We start from the raw sequence: 21473 nt of genomic DNA on the forward strand, positions 1-21473 counted from the left end.
GTGAGTGAAGATAACGGTCAGCAAATGCTAGAGAATGTGAAAGTATCAGAAATGTTTCAAACATGGTTCAGCGAATAAGCACGGCATTTGTGTCAGTTCTGCGCAACAGCCAGGCCCAATCTCCTATTTATGTTGACATACCAGTATACATACTTTCTGGTTGACATTGTCTACCTGTACATACACCTCAACAGCATTTGGAAGACTAGGCATGTTGACCGGTCAATGCAGAAGACCCGTTAGTAAAGAATCTTCACACCATCATGTGAAATCTAACAGTCACCAGTATTTATGCACATCCCCCACTGAACTCAAAATAATGACTACACACTTCTGGAGAAGTAAATGACAGAAGCTGTAACTCTACTAAACACGCAACAGTTAGTTTACCATTGTTGATACACCACTGATAATAATTTCATGGCCTTAGCATGGTCCTTAAAAAGCAGAGACATCACCTTGCCAACAAAGGCCCGTATAGTTAAAGCTATGGTTTTCCCCGTAGTGATGTATGGAAGTGAGAGCTTGACCGTAAAGAAGGCTGATCGCCGAAGAATTGATGCGTTTGAATTCTGGTGCTGGAGGAGACTCTTGAGAGTCCCATGGACTGCAAGAAGATCAAACCTCTCCATTCTGAAGGAAATCAGCCCTGAGTGCTCACTGGAAGGACAGATCCTGAAGCTGAGGCTCCAATACTTTGGCCACCTCATGAGAAGAGAAGACTCCCTGGAAAAGACCCTGATGTTGGGAAAGATGGAGGGCACAAGGAGAAGGGGACGACAGAGGATGAGATGGTTGGATAGTGTTCTCGAAGCTACCAGCATGAGTTTGACCAAACTGCGGGAGGCAGTGGAAGACAGAAGTGCCTGGCGTGCTCTGCTCCATGGGGTCACAAAGAGTCGGACACGACTAAACAACTAAACAACAACAAACCATGGTCCTCTACAAAAAGTAAAGACATACCAATAGCAACAGGCTTTGCCTATGCATATACACTTTTTCTTCATACACTCCAGGGAAATTTCAATCCTTTCTCATTTTGATGTCAGTTTATTTCAGTCTTTACTTTTGGTACATTTTCTGGAACTCTTAAGATTTCCCACTGAGTGCTTAAATCTTCCTGCCTCCTTACTTGCATTTCGCATTTTGTCTTGGGAGTTTATAGTAAGACTAATCTACTTTTATATCGCCCCCTAAACAAGATTTCTCAGCTCTGACAGTTTGCTTTTGTAATGCCGGAGAGCACAAAGCCCTTTGCCATTATGAAACCTGAACAAATGGGGGGGGGGGCAGGGAGAGTTTTTTGATGTCCATGGTATTTGAATGACTTGCCAAGAATTTCCTTCTACTATTCTATGGGGGGGGGTGTGCTGCTATTCTTTGTTGTTTAGTCGTTTAGTCGTGTCCGACTCTTCGTGACGCCATGGACCAGAGCACGCCAGGCGCTCCTGTCTTCCACTGCCTCCCACAGTGTGGTCAAACTCATGTTCGTAGCTTCAAGAACACTGTCCAACCATCTCGTCCTCTGTCGTCCCCTTCTCCTTGTGCCCTCCATCTTTCCCAACATCAGGGTCTTTTCCAGGGAGTCTTCTCTTCTCATGAGGTGGCCAAAGTATTGGAGCCTCAGCTTCACGATCTGTCCTTCCAGTGAGCCCTCAGGGCTGATTTCCTTAAGAATGGATACGTTTGATCTTCTTGCAGTCCATGGGACTCTCAAGAGTCTCCTCCAGCACCAGAATTCAAAAGCATCAATTCTTCGGTGATCAGCCTTCTTGATGGTCCAGCTCTCACTTCCATACGTCACTACTGGGAAAACCATAGCTTTAACTATACGGACCTTTGTTGGCAAGGTGATGTCTCTGCTATTCTACTATTGCTGGTATCGTAATATTAAAAGAGACATGCATGCATGTGAAAGAGAGGAGGATCCCCACACTCAGGAGTTCTTGTGGGTTTGTGTGCCTGCTGCACACAATCAAAGAGTTAAACAACTACCTGACATTTAGAAGACATCTGAAGGCAGCCCTGTTTAGGGAAGTTTTTAATCACTGAAGTTTCAATGTATTTTTAATCTTTTGTTGGAAGCCGCCCAGAGTGGCTGGGGAAACCCAGCCAGATGGGCAGGGTACAAATAAATTATTATTAGTAGTAGTAGTAAAGGTAAAGGGACCCCTGACCATTAGGTCCAGTCGTGACCGACTCTGGGGTTGCGGCGCTCATCTCGCTTTATTGCCTGAGGGAGCCGGCGTACAGCTTCCGGGTCATGTGGCCAGCATGACTAAGCCGCTTCTGGCGAACCAGAGCAGCGCACGAAAATGCCGTTTACCTTCCCACCGGAGCGGTACCTATTTATCTACTTGCACTTTGACGTGCTTTTGAACTGCTAGGTTGGCAGGAGCAGGGACTGAGCAACGGGTGCTCACCCCATCGCGGGGGTTCGAACCGCCGACCTTCTGATCGGCAAGTCCTAGGCTCTGTGGTTTAACCCACAGCGCCACCCGCATCCCATTATTATTATTATTATTATTATTATTATTATTATTATTATTATTAATTAAATGGCACTTGAAGCTTTGACTTCACATGCAGGGAGAAAAAGCTGCCCATTCTTTGAATCCAGGTTCATACTAGCAAAACGGAGAACTTAAAGTTGAACTAGATGTGACAGAAGGACACAGGGCTGGTGTTGAAAACATCACTGTCTATATTTAGTTCTCCCCTGTGTCCTGTGCGAGACGCATCGCACAGCATGCGGTCCCTAAACTGTTTCCCCACTCCGCTTCTCTACATTAGCTGCCACTAGCAAGAGAGGGAAAATATACAGTTGTGGTGAAGTGACGACACAGGGTAATCGTGTTACTACATGCTACTGGGAATGAGACACTAGATCACGGTTTTTGCCAACAGAGCCATGTTGTCCATAACCTTTAATTCTACCATTAGTCTTGTCTTACCTTCCTTTGTCTGAGCAGATCCAGGAAGACAAATCCATTCTAACAGTGCAATACTACATATGCTTAATCAGAAGTAAGGCTTACTAGGCCTTACAGTGGTGCCCCGCAAGACGAAATTAATTCGTTCCGCAATTTTTGCCGTCTAGCGAATTTTCCGTCTTGCGAAGCACGGTTTAAACGGCTTAACAAAGTCGCAAGACGTTTTCGTCTTGCGAAGCAAGCCCATAGGGAAATTCGTCTTGCGAGGCAAATCGCGGACGAAAAAACCTTTCGTCTAGCGAGTTTTTTGTCTTGCGAGGCATTCGTCTTGCGAGGTACCACTGTACTAGTAAGTGTTTCAGAAAAACAACAGAACAGAAGGTGTCAGGAAGCAGGGATGTAGGAGAAGATTAAGAATTAGGTAGAAGGAGAACATTTTACACACAAAGGAGTGGATTTCTGAGAAATAAGGATTAGCTTTTTAACTACCGCATTTTTCACTCTATAACACACACCCGACCATAACACGCACATAGTTTTTAGAGGAGGAAAATCCGTAGGCATGCCACCCGTAGGCATTCCCTCCATAACACGCACAGACATTTCCCCTTACTTTTTAGGAAGAAAAAAGTGAGTGTTATGGTGCAAAAAATACGGTAATCTGTCATCACTTACCATGTAAATAATAAACTGGGACAATTAAAAATAGGACATTTTTGTCAATGCTAGCAGAATAGCAGTCTGGGAAAACACCTTATCAGCGTTCTTGGTTCATGGACTTGCATAGCTCAGACTTCTCATTATTCATTTGCTATGAAATATACCTGTAGTGGTGCATTCGTCATCAAAACTTGAGACATCATTTAACTTCTTGTCCTGAAATTCGGCTGGACCAAGACACAGGACATCAGAAACAGTGGAATTGGTCATCTTTAACCACAAAAACAACCACTTGGCTTTGCAGTCACATTCAAACTTATTTCCCCTTAAATCTCTAAAAGGACACATAAAAAAAAAACAGATTTGAAAAGGTTGTTATTGAGCCAACAGTCAAGTATTTCTTCAAGTTACTTGTAATATTTAACTCAAAGAACATTAGAACAGTTCAAAACTGATTCTGGTCAAAAAGTTGACAGCCCACAAACCCTGCTTTCTACATGAGGTGGGGAAGTGGTGATGTTGAAATGAATGGAGGCTATATAGGTGAAATACATATTAGATTGTAACATGCTGCAAATTTGTTGAGATAACTCTAGGCTGTAACTATATCTGTGAATACAAGCTGTCACAAAGTATATTGTGCATAACCTAAAGAACACGCTTATTAATTTGTTGGAACAATCGTTTCCCATTATTTATGAGATCTAATATAATACTTTCCAAGGATTATTATACTGGTAGCTGAAGGTTACCATATTTTTATTATCCACTTCCTCTGATGAACTCTTATATGGGTAACCTTGAACAAGTAACTTTCTCAGCGTCAGCTACCTCACAGGGTTGTGGTAAATGTAAAATGTGGGTGGGATGATTGACAGCATGCATGTTGCCCTGTGGAAAAGGCACTCTATCTATCTATCTATCTATCTATCTATCTATCTATCTATCTATCTATCTATCATCTATCTATCTAATCTATCTATCATTTATCTATCTATCTATCTACCATATTTTTCATCCCATAGGACGCTCCATCCCATAGGATGCACCTAGTTTTTTGTGGGGGAAATAAAGGGGGAAAAAATTCCCTTTATTTCCCCCAAAAAACCAGGTCGGGGAAACCGAACCAGGTTGAGGAACAGCGGGATGGCGGCGCTGTGCCTCCCTGCTGTCCCCCAAGCTTGTGGGGCTGGCCGATGTCTGCCCGGCTGCTATCCGCAGCGTGGGGAGCCCTACGGGGAACTCCTGCAGGGCTCCCCACGCTGCGGATGTCTGCCCGGCGCAAGGGGCGCTCTGCTTCAGGGCGCCCCTCGTGCCGGGAAGCAGGCTGCTATCCGCAGCCTAGACAGCCCTGCGGAACCTCCCGCAGGGTTGCCTAGGCTGCGGATGTGTTCCCGAAGCGCCGGGCGCTCTGCTTTCAGCGCGCCCGGTGCTCCGGGAAGCAGGCTGCTATCCACCGCCTAGACAGCCCTGCGGGAACTCCCGCAGGGCTGCCTAGGCTGCGGATGTCTTCCTGAAGCCTGGAGAGCAAGAGGGGTCGGTGCGCACCGACCCCTCTCGCTCTCCAAGCTTCAGCGAAAGCCTGCATTCGCCCCATAGGACGCACCCAGATTTCCCCTTCATTTTTGGAGGGGAAAAAATGCGTCCTATAGGGCGAAAAATATGGTAAATAGTACAGTGGTACCTCGGGTTACATATGCTTCAGGTTACAGACTTTGCTAACCCAGAAATAGTGCTTCAGGTTAAGAACTTTGCTTCAGGATGAGGACAGAAATCGTGCTTTGGCGGCGTGGCAGCACTGTACAGTGGTACCTCAGGTTAAGAACTTAATTCGTTCTGGAGGTCCGTTCTTAACCTGAAACTATTCTTAACTTGAAGCACCACTTTAGCTAATGGGGCCTTCCTGCTGCCGCTGCGCCACTGGAGCACGATTTCTGTTCTCATCCTAAAGCAAAGTTCTTAACCCGAGGTACTATTTCTGGGTTAGTGGAGTCTGTAACCTGACGCGTCTGTAACCTGAAGCGTCTGTAACCCGAGGTACCACTGTTAATGCAATATAGATTTCCTGTATGGGAGAGTCATTTATTTATTTCCTCCTGTGTTATGATTTTTGGTAATACAGTGGTACCTCGGGTTAAGTACTTAATTCGTTCCGGAGGTCCATTCTTAACCTGAAACTGTTCTTAACCTGAAGCACCACTTTAGCTAATGGGGCCTCCTGCTGCTGCCGCGCCGCCGGAGCACGATTTCTGTTCTCATCCTGAAGCGAAGTTCTTAACCTGAAGCACTATTTCTGGGTTAGCGGAATGCGTATGTAACCCGAGGTACCACTGTATTAAGGAGCGGCTGGTGTAGTGGGACAGTGTTGCTCTTCTGAAACCAGCATCACTGCTGCTTATCAGGGTGGGGCACCCACAGAGCCTCAGCCTCCACCATCGCTCTTCCCTGCCCCATCATGCCAGTTGGTCTCACATAAACCACAAAATATCACAAGCATTTCTAGCGACCTTAAAAAAAACCCTAGACCACGCAAAGAAACCTTGGAGTACATTTAAAATTTTGGAACAGAGCCTCTCCCCAAGCAGATCTCTAAAAGGTTACTGCTGAATGCAGCTTTTAGTATATCTGCACTTTCACAAAAATGCACTGTTGAATAAGCGCTTAAACTAGGGCATTGTGACTGGTGTGACACTGGAAACAGAGTATGGCTGTGAGGATTCCATCCCTGATTCACTTACACTTTTTCGAAACCAAGTCAGTCAATTACAGTGGTGCCCCGCAAGACGAACGCCTCGCGAGACGAAAAACTCGCAAGACGAAAGGTTTTTTTGTTTTCGAGTTGCTTCGCAAGACGAATTTCCCTATGAGCTTGCTTCGCAAAACGAAGCTTGCCCCCGCACCCCGGACCTCTTTTGAAGCAAGGGGCGGCGGGGAGAAGATCGCTTCTCCCCATTGCCAGCCCCGCAATCTCCGGGGACAGAGGGGAAGGCGCACGCCTTCCCCTCTCTCCCCGGACCCCTTTTGAACCAAGGGGCGGCTCCCTTCCCCTCTGTCCCCGGACCCCTTTTGAACCAAGGATTCTCCCCGCTGCCCCTTCCCTTGCTTTAAAACAGGTCCGGGGACAGAGGGGAAGGCGCGCGCGTCTTCCCCTCTGTCCCCGGAGATTGCGGGGCAGGCAACAGGGAGAAGCAATCTTCTCCCCGCCGCCCCTTGCTTTAAAAAGTCCGGGGACAGAGGGGAAGGCGCGCGGCACTTCCCCTCTGTCCCCGGACAGTCTCCATAGGAACGCATTGATTGATTTTCAATGCATTCCTATGGGAAACCGTGCTTCGCAAGACGAAAAACTCGCAAGAAGAAAAAACTTGCGGAACGAATTAATTTCGTCTTGCGAGGCACCACTGTATACTAGATTTCTGTGGGTCTCTTTTCCAACCCTCCTTCCTTATTTGTTTTCCCCAGAGACTGGAATGGAGAACCGAAGATCAGCTGGAGGGGGAAGGGGAAGGGGGCTACTAAACCCTTTCCATTCCTGCGTTTTGTCCACATACACGCCCAGCTACTTTCCCATGCTTGGGTGAAAAGATGAAAGGATCCCCATATCTTTCCCCTTGCAAGGTGGGCAATTTTGAGTTGAAAGATAGCATGAAGGCAAGAGTTAAGCAGCCTATCTCTACATGCCCTTCTTCAGTCCTGAGTGGCAGCTTGTCAATACTGTGGTACCTTGGGTTACATATGCTTCAGGTTACAGATGCTTCAGGTTACAGACTCCGCTAACCCAGAAATAGTACCTCGGGTTAAGAACTTTGCTTCAGGATGAGAACAGAAATCATGCTCCGGCGGTGCGGTGGCAGCAGGAGGCCCCATTAGCCAAAGTGGTGCTTCAGGTTAAGAACAGTTTCAGGTTAAGAACGGACCTCCAGAACGAATTAAGTACTTAACCCGAGGTACCACTGTACTGCTTTTGGTTTAAAAGAAATATGGAGGAAAATAACAAAGTAATTCAATTTAACATCAAATTTGGCCCAGAAGTACACTGGAAATGCTGTCAATGGGCTGGAATTCTAAGGTGTCTAGTGAGATCTGAAAAAAGTTAGGTGGGCTTTTGAGTCAGTAAAATGTGCAAATGCCCCTAGTTTGCACACGTTTCTTTGTGTCGGATAAGGGCACATTCTATTCGTGGGGTCATTTCATATATTCAGCTTTCAGTCATCAAGTGTTGAATAATTGAGAGATGGCAACTCAAGTGATGTACATGTTACTTGAGAACGTATATATTTACTTAGCAATATATAATTTAAAAGTGGGTGGTCACATGCATCCAAATGTTAGATAAAGCACCCATGCAGAAGAATTAATTACCATGACTATTGCTATCATGAGAACATTAGCAAAAAGGTAATGAAAAATATTTCACTTGGCAATCTGGATTCAGGCTACCAGAAAGCAAGTGCCAGTTGATGTATTTGTTTTCAGCATCAGTTCAAACTACAAACAATATTCCAAATTCCAAACTCGGAGTTTAGAAACCCACACAAGGACAGGCTTGCAATAACAACAACACAAACGGTTTGGTTGGCTTTACTTACAGTTCAATCAGAGAATCTAAATCACTGAAGACATCCCTTGGCAAAGCTTTAATCTGGTTATTGGCCAAAGAACTGGAAAAAGTAAAGTTAGGTGTTAAAATAGTTGAAGAGATGATAATCACTAAATAGAGCAGCACTTAGCTAATGTTAACCGTTGGATGATGCCCAATTCCCAATGTTGACAGTGACTAATAGGATTATGAATGAATTACGTAAAACCCTTGAACGTTAATGGAAACCTTAACACTCCTGACTTAATTCATGAGAATAGAACGTTGCGGCTCTTGTTTATAAGTTTGTAATGACAAGCTTTGCAAAAACTAGTTTCAAGGTGCCATCAAACAGATTTCGTTCTGTTTTTGTGGCTTAGGATGAAGAAAGTACACCTACAAAGGTTGCATATAGAATTACATATTTTAAGTACAGTAATGAGCCTGCTGAATTTGCATTCGCTCCGTCTAGGCCACATGCCCAGCCTCCCTCACACAATCAACTTTAGGAACAAGTTCTTCCTGCTTTTAACAGAAAATGCTCATTGGCTGCCTCATTAAGCCCCTGAGCAGCCATTATGGCTATTCCTGCTTCTCATTGGGTCCAGAAATGAAGAGGAGGGAAAGTAATTAGACATACAGTGGTGCCTCGCAAGACGAAAAGAACCCGTTCTGTGATTCTCTTCGTCTAGCGGTTTTTTCATCTTGCGAAGCAAGCCCATTGACGGATTAGCGGATTAGCGCTATTAGTGTCTTTTAGCGGCTTATCTGCTGATCGGATCAACTGATAAGCGGCTTAGCGGCTTAGAAAAAGGGGGGGGAGGGAAAAAAAACCAGCAGGAACTCGCAAGACATTGTCGTCTTGCAAAGCAAGCCCATAGGAAATTCATTTTGCGAAGCACCTCCAAAACGGAAAACTCTTTCGTCTAGCGAGTTTTCCATCTTGCGAGGCACCACTGTACATGTTGCCTTGTGCATATGTTGGAACATGCAGATAAGGATATTTAAAATTATCATGTTGATTTGCAATTTCTGATGTTCTGGGTTGGTGAGTTGGAGACCCCTGACCCGACCTTCTTGACCAGTGCAGGGCCCCCAGCTGATGCCTAATGATGTTGCTAAATGCCAGGCTTGTCTGGGACTCTTGCAAAATCTGACACGTTTACTCCCCACATTACGAAATAGTTTATATTTTGAACTAGCCGTGAAATATTCAGACATTGTCTTATGACACTAATACAGTGGTACCTCTGGATGCAAATGGGATCCGTTCCGGAGCCCCGTTCGCATCCCGAAGAGAACGCAATCCACGTCTGCGCAGGTCGTGATTCACTGCTTCTGCGCATGCATGCGATGTCATTCTGAGCATCTGCGCATGCACGAGTGGCGCAACCCGGAAGTAACGTGTTCCGTTACTTCTGGGTCGCTGCGGAGTGCAACCCGAAAATGCTCAACCTGAAGCAACTTTAACCCAAGGTATGACTGTAATCATTTACCATGAAAGAAACACCCCTAAAATTGACTCCACACAATGTGTTTCTCTTCATATGTAAACCATGAGGTGATTGCAATTTAAGTGTCTTGTAGAGCACATGAAGAACACAGAATACATGGCCTCCCACCACCTATTCTACGTTCATTTGATTCTTTAGTCTTAACAAAAAAAATAAATAAATGACTTTATCCAACAATGAGGGCTAGAACATTTCTTGTTTCACATTTTTGCATAGCCCACTGCGGCTTATGCAGTGAAGTGAGAAATATACCATAGCTGTACCTACAGTGCCGGTACTGGAAAATCTAGTTTGGGGCAAGATATAAATAATTCAAAGTAGCATTAAAAGACTTACAGGTGTGTCAAATCTCGAAGGCCACGAAATGCGTTTCTTGAAATGGTTTCTACCTTGTTTCCTTCAATAAATCTATGCAGAAAGATTTGATTGAAAGACACACGTTAAAGAGAATGTTTCAGTTTGTCTGGTAGAAGAACAAAAGCAAATACTGAATAAAACGTGAACAGCATTATTCCCAGGGCTTTTTCCCCAGACAGAACTCGCTGGAACTCTATTCCGGCACCTCTCATGTGGGTGCCATTGCCGTGAGTTCCGGCACCTCTTTTTCTATAAAAATAGCACCAATTATTCCACTTTTCTTGGCTTAAGTGTCTGCTGTGGTCTGATTAACAAAAGCCTCCATTAACCAAACTGCTCATTTCAGTGCACACACGAGAGTCACCCTCAGGAGCTTTGTGTGAGCAGCAGGGCTCTTGCTAGACTTTGGGTCAGGCTGCAATATGCTTTTATTGCTTGTCATGTAACAACTGTCCCTGTGAGTCAGACATAAGTAAAGGTAAAGGGACCCCTGACCATTAGGTCCAGTCGTGGCCGACTGGGGTTGCGGTGCTCATCTCGCTTTACTGGCCGAGGGAGCAGTGTACAGCTTCTGGGTCATGTGGCCAGCATGACTAAGCCGCTTGTGGCAAACCAGAGCAGCGCACGGAAACGCCGTTTACCTTCCCGCCTCAGTGGTACCTATTTATCTACTTGCACTTTGACGTGCTTTCGAACTGCTAGGTTGGCAGGAGCAGGGACCGAGCAAGGGGAGATCACCCCGTCACAGGGATTCGAACCGCCGACCTTCTGATCAGCAAGTCCTAGGCTCTGCGGTTTAACCCACAGCGCCACCCGCATCCCACACATATATACTGCTTAAATAGCCCCAACTAGACAATGGCTAACTCTTTGCCACTTGGCCTACGTTCATAACATCACCATGTTGGACTGGTGTTGTTTCAATGCACAAACATTTGGCCACATTTTTGTTTTTGGAAGAAAACTGTAAACATAATTTTTTAAGAGGCACTAGGTGCAAAAGAAGTGACGGCAACCAGGAGCTTGCAGCACAAGGAATACAATGCCTTCCCAGCTCTACTCCTGTGGACACCTAGAGAGTAACTCCCAGTGAATATTATGGGACATACTTCTGAGTAAGCATGCATAGGCTTGTGCTGTTATATTTCTTCACACATTTGTAACCCCACTCTCCTGAGTTGAAGCTGCAAAATTCTAGAACCAAGATAAAAGGAAATTCATGACCCAGAACTTTTAAGTCCCACTGGTTCCAATGGGAGATATTAAACCATGTGATTATCTCTCCTACTGAAATCAGTAGGACTGAAAAGGACTTACTGATTTCAACATTTATACCTTACTGTTTTTTATTACATAAACAACTCAAAGCACCATACAAAGACGCTCATAAAATGTTTATAGCACAGCTAAAGTAGGCTACGTCACTAAAATCGATTTCTTATAAAAAACAACAACCCAGCAACAAATTAAGACTATTTGGATGCAAGGATTTGCTGGAACATCTAATTAAATTAGAATACAAAAATGGGAGGTGTGAGGAAGTCAAGGAAATAGGTGAATGTAAGCAAGTGAATTAAAGGTTTGATGAGGTTTTTTTTTAATTTCTTTTATTCTTTCTATTTTTTGATGATTTTTTTTTCTGTATATGTATTGTTTTTCTTTTTTTGTTTTTCTCTTTGATTGTTTTTTTATTATTATCTTTTGTAACCTTTAAAATCTTAATAAAAATCTATTTTTTTAAAAAAAGACTATTTGGCATAAAATATGAATTGTGTTGGATCTTTGTTATGGAGGAACAGTATAAATCAAGTTTGGGCAGAGGGAATACATTTGCTTTTTGCACCCAATCTGTAACCCTGCCTTGTCATCGTGGCATTAACTTAATCAAAACCATATGTAATATGGATTGGCCTCCTGAAGCAGCATGAGATATATGCACGTGAGCTTCCTGATTTTGTGGTTAGGATATAGAATGAAAAGGAGGTCAGTGAGAAAGTGGGGATTAAACTTTTTTGTTTAATCGGAAGGCTCCTGGTTCTACGTGGCTACTGAAGTAAGTACAGTGGTACCTCGGGTTAAGTACTTAATTCGTTCCGGATGTCCGTTCTTAACCTGAAACTGTTCTTAACCTGAAGCACCACTTTAGCTAATGGGGCCTCCTGCTGCTGCCACGCCGCTGGAGCAAGATTTCTGTTCTTATCCTGAAGCAAAGTTCTTAACCTGAAGCACTATTTCTGGGTTAGCGGAGTCTGTAACCTGAAGCGTATGTAACCTGAAGCATCTGTAACCCAAGGCACCACTGTATTGGCTGATGACACACCATAGCTGAGGCTGTGTTTCCATTTTTTTAATGTAAACAGCAACAGTACCATACAGTGGTAATATTAAGGGCTGTAGCTATTTCTGTCATCCTTATTTGTTATTTTTGACATTAATTCTATGGCACAGAGGGGGAAATGCATCAATTGGGATGCAACAGAGCACATGATTGCACTTAGGTAAAGGTAAAGGGACCCCTGACCGTTAGGTCCAGTCGCAGACTGGGGTTGCAGCACTCATCTCGTTCTAAAGGCCGAGGGAGCCGGCGTTTGTCCACAGACAGCTTCCGGGTCATGTAGCTAGCATGACTAAGCTGCTTCTGGCAAACCAGAGCAGCGCACGGAAACACCGTTTACCTTCCCGCCAGAGAGGTACCTATTTATTTACTTGCACTTTGACGTGCTTTCGAACTGCTAGGTTGGAAGGAGCAGGGACCGAGCAACAGGAGCTCACCCCGTCGCGGGGATTCGAACCGCCAACCTTCTGATCGGCAAGCCCAAGATGCTCAGTGGTTTAGAGCGCCACCCGCGTCCCTTTATGACTGCGCTTAGAAAACATATATTTGTTTAGGTCAAATTTCCCATTTTTCTGTGAAAACTCACAGTGAACTCACAGTAATTCAGCACATTTCGTGAGCTTTAAATGCTCTCGGATTGAGTCCACACACAATATGTCTCAGCTGGAATGAGGTGCCCAATTTATCACCAGCTCTTAATCATTATCACGTTGGCTGGGATCCAAAGAGCTACTTCAGGCCAGGGACGCGGACTTAGAAAAAATATTGGGGGGGCCCGGGAAAGCTCATGAATAATAAATAAGCTCATGAATATGCAAATAAAGTGGCTCCGGCCCTAAATAGGGCAAGCCACGCCCCCCAGCCAGCCGATTGGCTGGCTGGGAGGTGTGGCCAGTCGGGATTCCCCTGTTCTCGCGGGATTTCCGGCCGGGGCTCTCCGATTAGGGCGCGCGGCTGGCTGGCTGGCGAAGGAGCAGGTGGGGAGGAGGCGGGGGACGGCGGCGGCGCTCTGCTGGAAGGGCGCCCGCCCGAGATTATTGGGGGGGCTGAGCCCCCCCAAAAAATTTTTTGAGGGGGCTCGAGCCCCCTCAAGCCCCATGGAGTCGGCGCCTATGCTTCAGGCACACCAAAGGACTTGAACATGATCACTGGGATTTTTTTAAAACAACAGCAAACACCCCACCCCATCCCATGCCCTACTACAATCTGCTTTGGAAAGTCCCTTCAGTTTTAAAAACAGTTTCCAATGTGGCATCGGTGGTAGGGGGCCTGTTATTTGTGAAAAGACAATTCAAAGCCCCTTTGCAGTGCGTGGAGTCCTGACCCTTAACACATGAAACATAACACAAAATACATGTTCAAAGTAAGCTATAACTTCTCCAGTTTTGTGCAAAACCTTATAAGGTGCTTAACGACAAAGAGCTGTGTGGCACCTTAAAAACTAGCAAACTTGAAGGTGCCGCAAGACTGTTGGTTTTGCTGAAACAGACAAGCATAGCTAGCCCTCCGGAAATAATTAGACATTAAGTGCTGAAGAAAGAGAAAGGCAAGCAATATTGCACGTCAGCGTTCCACTGCAAGTTGCCATGTGCTAAATGGGAATTCATGTACATTTCCTGCCGAGAAATGCACAACAGCTCCCTGTTTCTGGAGCCCAGGCATCGCCAGTTGGGGAATTGTATTCGTTCCTAGTATGCACATTATATCTTGCAGTGGAAAGCAGAAAGATGAGAATGTTCACACGCATTCACTTGCCCCACATGAGTCACAACATGTAATGTCATCTAGAGAAAAGAACATTTCCTTCAGGGACAGTGCACTGGTAAATCATCAGAGCAGCTTGATCCATTTAAGAAATCTTAGTTTACTACATTAAACAAAAGAAGGAACTTACAAGTACTCGAGATGGAACAGACCCCCAAAGGCATCATCCCGTATGATAGTAAATGAGTTAGAATTCAGCAGTCTAAAAAACGGAATGCAAACATTAAGAGGGGGGATGTTTTTAAAAGGCTACCATACAATTTAAAGCACTGTGAAGAAATGCTAGACAAAGCTGAATTTCCCTTAGTCAGTTTCTTCAGAATGCACAAAAAGGACCATTAACAAGTCATCAGTGAGCGTTTAATACTCTCTCACACACGCCCTGCTTTGGTGCAACTAAGCACGCATTGCTTTGTTATCAAATATGACTCTGTAGTTAGTAAAAGGTAAAGGGACCCCTGACCATTAGGTCCAGTCGTGACCGACTCTGGGGTTGCGGCGCTCATCTCGTTTTATTGGCAGAGGGAGCCGGTGTACAGCTTCCGGGTCATGTGGCCAGCATGACTAAGCCGCTTCTGGCGAACCAGAGCAGCGCACAGAAACACCATTTACCTTCCCGCCGGAGCGGTACCTATTTATCTACTTGCACTTTAACGTGCTTTCAAACTGCTAGGTTGACAAGAGCAGGGACCGAGCAACGGGAGCTCACACCATCGCAGGGATTCAAACCGCCAACCTTCTGATCAGCAAGTCCTAGGCTCTGTGGTTTAACCCACAGTGCCACCCGCGTCCCGACTCTGTAGGTAGTAGGACATAAGAACTAAGAGCCTGCTGGATCCAGGCCAATGTTTCGTCTAGTTCAGCACACAGCAACCAGCCCGCTACCTGTGGGAAGCCCACGAGTAGGAAGGCCCGTATAAAGTAAGCAGCACATAAGCGGCACACAAAACGCTACCAAACCATTCTACGTTCTAAATCTTATATTAATAATCCAAAAATTGAGGGAGCTATATACAAGATCTACTACAGAAGCCACAAACAGAAAGCTCATTCAAATGGTGTCCAAAAGGAAGATTCAGTCTTTAAAGTTCCTTTAGCCAGGCTCCTGTAGATATCAACAAAGGTAAATTATGGGAATAACGCCACCGGATCGCTAGTTGGCATCGTTTATGGTCGGAACTACGACGGTATCTGATCGTCTTCGAACCTCCGACTTTCATTCTTGATTAATGAAAACATTCTTGGCAAATGCTTTCGCTCTGGTTCGTCTTGCGCTGGTCCAAGAATTTCACCTCTAGCGGCACAATACGAATGCCCCCGGCCGTCCCTCTTAATCATGGCCCCAGTTCCGAAAACCAACAAAACAGAACCGGAGTCCTATTCCATTATTCCTAGCTGGAGTATTCCGGTGACCGGCCTGCTTTGAACACTCTAATTTTTTCAAAGTAAAGGCTCCCCTCCTGTGGTTTCCAGCAACTAGTATTCAGAAGCATACTGCCATTCTGGCTAGTAGCCACCGGTAGCGTTATCCTCCATGAATTTGTCCAATTCCCTTCTAAAACCATAGGATTTGGTGGCCACCACTGCCTTCTGTGCTCCATGAAGAAATACTTCCTTTTTCCTGTCCTGAATCTTTCAACTTTGTGAATGGCAGGAAGTGGAGAAAGTGGAACCTTGCTCCCTTCCAGGATGTGCCTTGTATGTGATAGCTAGGTCACCTCAATATTAGAGGGACTGGAGATGTTGGTGGCCCACCAGAATGTTGTCGTCAAGTGCAGTGGTTTACTTCCCCCCATAGGAATGAATGATAGCCATTTACAGTGGTACCTCTGGATGCGAACGGGATCCGTTCTGGAGCCCCGTTCGCAGCCTGAAGCAAACGCAACCTGCGTCTGCGCGGGTTGTAATTCGCCGCTTCCGCGCATGCGCGTGACGTCATTTTGAGTGTCTGTGCATGCGGCGAAACCTGGAAGTGATGTATTCCATTACTTCCGGGTTACCGCGGAGCGCAACCTGAAAACGCTCAACCTGAAGCTACTTCAACCTGAGGTATGAATGTATTTTAAATATAGGATTTTATTTTATTTATTTAGGACAGGGGTCTGCAACCTTTAAGACAAAAAGAGCCACTTGGACCCGTTTCCGAAGAAAAAAAAACTGGGAGCCGCAAAACCCGTCAATAAAAAAATAAATTTTTTGTCACTTTATTATTATTTCTTTGTTTGACCCCTCAGAATTACTCCTCCTCATAGAAATAAACATTAAATTAACAAGTTATCTTTTTGTGTGTGTGTGTTCTTCACTCCCCTTCAAAACAGTGACCAGCATACCTGCCCCCTTTCAATGCAGTGACCAGCATACATGCCCCATACAATGTAGCGGGCGGGCGGGCGGGAAGGTGACGTCAGGACGGTGCGTGACTAACGCATGTACTGCCCCCATGCGACATCACAGCCAGAACAGCGCCTGCCACAGTGGGGAGTGTCGGGGCACACAATGCGCCTCCTCCCCTTGCTAGTATCCGCCCTGGAGCCGTGGCAAAGGTGTAAAAGGGCCACATGCGGCTCCGGAGCCGCGGGTTGCAGACCCCTGATTTAGGATATAGTTAGATCTCTCCTCTCCTAGGGCAAGATGTTTTTTGTGTAGCCATGGGCTGGCAGTTCGGGGAGAGACCACTTTAGCTGGAACACCAGGAGATAAATTTTGGGCAACTCACTAGGCTGTTCTGTCTTTCCACCCCCCACCCCCTCTCAGGGCAAGATGGTCCTTAAGTAGCCTTGTGGTGGCAGCTGGAGGAGGGAGAGGCCAACTCAGCTGAATGATGGATTATGGCCACCTCACTGGGTGTTCTGCCTCCCCCTTCTGCCTGCACAGCTGTACCCTGGGTTCTGTTTCTTTACCACACTGGGGTGTGGCAGAGTGTTGGGAAGCCACGATGGAATGCATTGAACGGGTTGGTTGATTGATTGATAGATTAGTCAAAGTTCTACATCACTGTCAAACATTCATTTAGCATTTCTGCTGACTTGGGTTCCTATAGTGCCGTTTAATGTTTTATAGTTTAAAAAGAGAGCTGAGTAAAACAGTACCAAAAAAAAAATCAATGCCAAAATATGGTCATCATTTAATAACCATAGAAAATGTTAACATGAATGTTGATATAATGATTTGTATGGAAAATGCTCTCAGAACCTCGATAGAACAAGCCAGGACCGCCTTGGAAGAGCAGAGTGGCAAGACACGACGCTATTGGATTAAAAAAGGGGGTTAGAGGTGCTCTTGGATAGCAGAATAAGAGGAACAGAATCTATGACTACTAGAAAAGAGTAGCTCATCCTCGTGAGCCCAGTGCAGCAGAAATGCATAAAAGAACAGAATTGCACTACAACTCTGTAAGGTAAAGGTAAAGGGACCCCTGACCATTAGGTCCAGTCATGGCCGACTCTGGGATTGCAGCGCTCACCTTGCTTTATTGGCCGAGGGAGCCGGCGTACAGCTTCCGGGTCATGTGGCCAGCATGACAAAGCCGCTTCTGGCGAACCAGAGCAGCGCACGGAAACGCCGTTTACCTTCCCGCCGGAGCGGTACCTATTTATCTACTTGCACTTTGATGTGCTTTCAAACTGCCAGGTTGGCAGGAGCAGGGACCGAGCAACGGGAGCTCACACCATCGCAGGGATTCGAACCGCCGACCTTCTGATCAGCAAGTCCTAGGCTCTGTGGTTTAACCCACAGCGCCACTGCAAATCTGCAGGGACTCTCCCACCTTTCAGGCCATAAACACATTTCTAGGGACTTCTTTCCACCCTCAAGGGAAAGGGAAGCAAAGATGGGTGGTGCCATCCTTATCCTCAGATGGGTATATTCCAGCTCTCTTCCTGGTGTAAAGCAACTGTAGACCAAAAGTCCACAGAGGGACAAGCTAGGACAGAGGTGCTTGTGTAACCAACAAACTCTAAGGGTAAATTGTTGTCACTTTCCCACAGTTACCATTAATTTCTACCCTGACCATTGAATTCTTTCCAAAGTTGAATTTTTGACAGGATTTCCTAGTTCCAACTTGGGTGGAACTGGGCACTATATACAGGGAGACGGACTATAATTCATAAGAAGGCTCCAGCAGATTACAGCAGGTGCCTGCAGACCTTTCTAGGTGTGTATAGAAGCCGACTGATGTCAGCACAAACTGATGGCGTCATGAGCATGTGCTGGTGCTTGCAGCCTGCGCTGTGCTGATTCTTTTGCAAAGTTCTACATTTTATTGGTTAAACACACACAAAAATACAGTTATCGCAAAACAGGAGTGCAAATATTACAGCAACCGCAAATCATAAAATGGATAAGGATTGCAAAAGTTTCAGTAAAGTCGGACGAAAGTCAGCCACACTTACTTATAACCTGAAGGGCATTGGATAGTATTGTACAGGAAGGTTAAGATGCTGATCTTCACGGTTTGCAACCATAATCTCAGCCTATCCCTTTGTTAACTGTTGTGTAACACAGGGCATTGATTGCATGGCTTGGCAGTTCACCGCATTGCTCCCAAGAGAGTCATCTAGAGAATTGGAAGCATATACATGACCTGTTTTCCAGTCTGTGGGCCATGCAAGTTTTGTGGCTGGTTCACCAGGTCATCGGCCTTGGTTGTTAGGTGGGCAGGGGAGACAGCACGGCTGCTGTTTAGTCAGCTTCACCAACAATTCCCAAACCAAGATAAAATTACAGTGTGGGGTGTGGATTTTGGCAACTGCCAAGCCATCAAGCAGGCTCCTGTTTCCTTTCCACCCACAACTGAGAGCCTGGGAGGCACCTTCTCTTTCTCAGAAGAAAGGAAGGCCCAGGGAGTTTGAGACAACAATGTGAATTGCGATTCGAAAGCATGGTGGGAACTAAGCATACTCAAGCCAACTTGGATATGGAAGGAACCAAATAGGGAATTATACTGCTATGGCAGAGATATAAGAAGGAAGCTGTTAAGTAGGTATACTAAAAAGGTGTTGCTTGTGGTGGTGGTGTTTAAGAATCCAGTTTCTTTTGGTGCCTCTCAACAATGTAACATTGCTGTTGGAGCAGAATTTCCTTCCAATATTTTAGCATAATCCTTCAAACGAATGTCAAACAAGAGAAGTGTTTGTAATGTGCACCTCTAAAAAAAAAGAAACTGGATTTGAGAATAAGCTTTACAATCGCATGTCAATTTATTTTGGACTCTACACTAACCTTTCCTTTCCTTTCAAAGCAATGACTCCTTAGCTCTTTACGTGGTTTTAGAAATTAACATTCACCAATCGTGGGTCTCAGTCTGTGATTTAGAAATAGTTATTTCAAAGTCCCAGGATGCCTCTTTGCAGGCAAGAGCTTTGATCATCTCTTTTTATAAAAAAAATTAAAAATTTAATACTTACAGCAACTGCAGGGAAGGCAAATGTGAAAACATTCTCTCTTTTATTTCAGAAAATGTTCCATTTACCAGGCTCCTGAGGGGGGAAATACAAGGGAAAATCCATAGGAACTAATTACAACACTTTTTCTTGTTATTATTACCATCATCATTATGACTCTCTTTCTTAACAGCTTTTCCATGACCTTCCTTACAGTTCTTAACCTGCTCCTCCGGAAGTTTTCTATGGTCTCCTTTCACCGTATTTATCAATTAATCCAAAATATTGTGTGCATTTGACTGCCTCTGTCTGAAAAGTGAATGGGGATCTGCTTTCTTCGTCCCCTTATATTATGGATTTATTTTCCTACCTATTACATATATGCACTGTAATATATGTGTGCCTTTGTGCTATAGCTGTAGATACAGACGACATATGACTGAACAGAAGCAATCAGTGAGTGAAACAGAATTGAAGACTGACTGGAGGGTTTTGAAGCCCAGCAGATTTTAAAGCGAGGCAAGTTGAAAAGTCCTACATTACCAAAGGCAGTGAACTCACTCTCAACTTCCAGGACCCTGAATCCTGTTTGTTCCAAGACAGTTCAGACCAGCTGAAAATCATTTCTTCCCCTCTAGTGAGAACATGGCCACTTACTCGCTGCATCTCCCCAATTCTTTGAGTTTCATAGGCTGAGCCTTTTCTCCCGCATCACCCGCCCCTCTCTAGTCTTTTGTCATCTCTGGAACTGCCTGCTGCAGCAGCATCTTCTGCTCGCTCTAAAACAACATCTCCCGGCTGAGCGACCGCGCAGGCATCTCCGGAAACGCCAGGCGGGCGCCTCCCTTCCCATGCGCACTGTTTGCGCGGAGCAGCCGGAGGGGGCAAGTTTGGTGCTTTGCTTTTCCTAACACCCTCTGAACGTCAGAATCCTAGAATCGCGGAGTGAGTGTCGGAAGGGGGGGAGACCCCCGAGGGTCATCCAGCCCAACCCCCTGCAATGCAGAAATCCCAAGTAAAGCATGCACGCGCGCCGCCCCAGAAGGGAAGGTCTGGTGCCATCCGTGCGCCGCGTTGCGCGCCAGCCACCCACCCACCCATCACCCTTCTTGGCTCGACTTACAAGGAGCTGATGTCTCCGGGGCTCCGCGGCACCGCCGCCGCTCCGACGCAAATGATGGACTCTTTGGTGCAGCTGCAGATGGCGGGACACCGCACCGGCTTCCTCACCTGGGCGCGCTGCAGAAGGCACGCCAGCGCCAGGAGCCAGAGACAGCCGCTGCCCAGCCAGCCAGCCATCGTGCGCCCTCGGCCGCCGCCTCCGCCGCGTGGTCCCCCTTTGGCCCTGCTGCGCTCGTGGCCCGAGCAATGCAGCCGCCGCCGCCGCCGCTGCTACTGGAGAGGCTGGAACGGGAGCCAGGCAGCATGCTGCACCCTGAAGCTACCCCCTCTCTCTCCCTCTCTGCAGCACTGGAAGCAGCGCCCAGGATCCTGCTGTGCGCTCAGGCTCCTTCCTCCGGACTGACATCAGCGCCGAGGCCTCCCGCTCCCCCCCCCACAGCTCCTCATCCTCCCCCCCCCCTTCTCCTGCTTTTCTTTCTTTCTTTTTTGGTCTCATGAATAATTCAGCCAAAGGAGAGTTTTAAGAAATCGCCGGCTACCCACCGACCCTGCGCAATCGGAGGCAAGGAACCCATCCTCTCCATCGGAGTTTCCCATATCCGCCCCAACACCAACCCCCGCCTTACAACCTCACCCCGCCCAATCAATAGTTCTAAAAGAAGGTCCATCTTATGATGGGGCGAATTCCCATAGCAAGGGGGCATTGGGGGGGGGGATTCTGGGCGGCTTCCCAGAGCGCAGTGAGGGCTGCCCAAACGGTGGGGGGTGATGATGATACCAGTGGCGTAGCGTGGGTTGTCAGCACCCGGGGCAAGGCAAGTAATTTGCGTC

The 21473-nt window shown here is 46.2% G+C and overlaps 1 protein-coding gene across 1 annotated transcript in view; it reads right to left on the minus strand.

Annotated features, from left to right (window-relative positions):
* LGI2 (leucine rich repeat LGI family member 2) overlaps positions 1–21060 on the minus strand; it is a 30480-nt gene extending 9420 nt beyond the window's left edge. The window contains exons 1-6 of the mRNA XM_081207776.1: positions 20644–21060; positions 19545–19616; positions 14270–14341; positions 10020–10091; positions 8180–8251; positions 3758–3927 (exon numbers count right to left, since the gene is read on the minus strand). Coding sequence (XP_081063902.1) covers positions 3758–3927; positions 8180–8251; positions 10020–10091; positions 14270–14341; positions 19545–19616; positions 20644–20819 — 634 coding nt within the window. The 5' untranslated portion in view covers positions 20820–21060. The remainder of the gene's footprint in view (positions 1–3757; positions 3928–8179; positions 8252–10019; positions 10092–14269; positions 14342–19544; positions 19617–20643) is intronic.
* Between the last annotated feature and the right edge of the window lie 413 nt (positions 21061–21473).

The sequence above is a fragment of the Podarcis bocagei genome, assembly GCF_964188305.1.
Source record: "Podarcis bocagei genome assembly, chromosome: 9".
Lineage (NCBI taxonomy): Eukaryota > Metazoa > Chordata > Lepidosauria > Squamata > Lacertidae > Podarcis > Podarcis bocagei.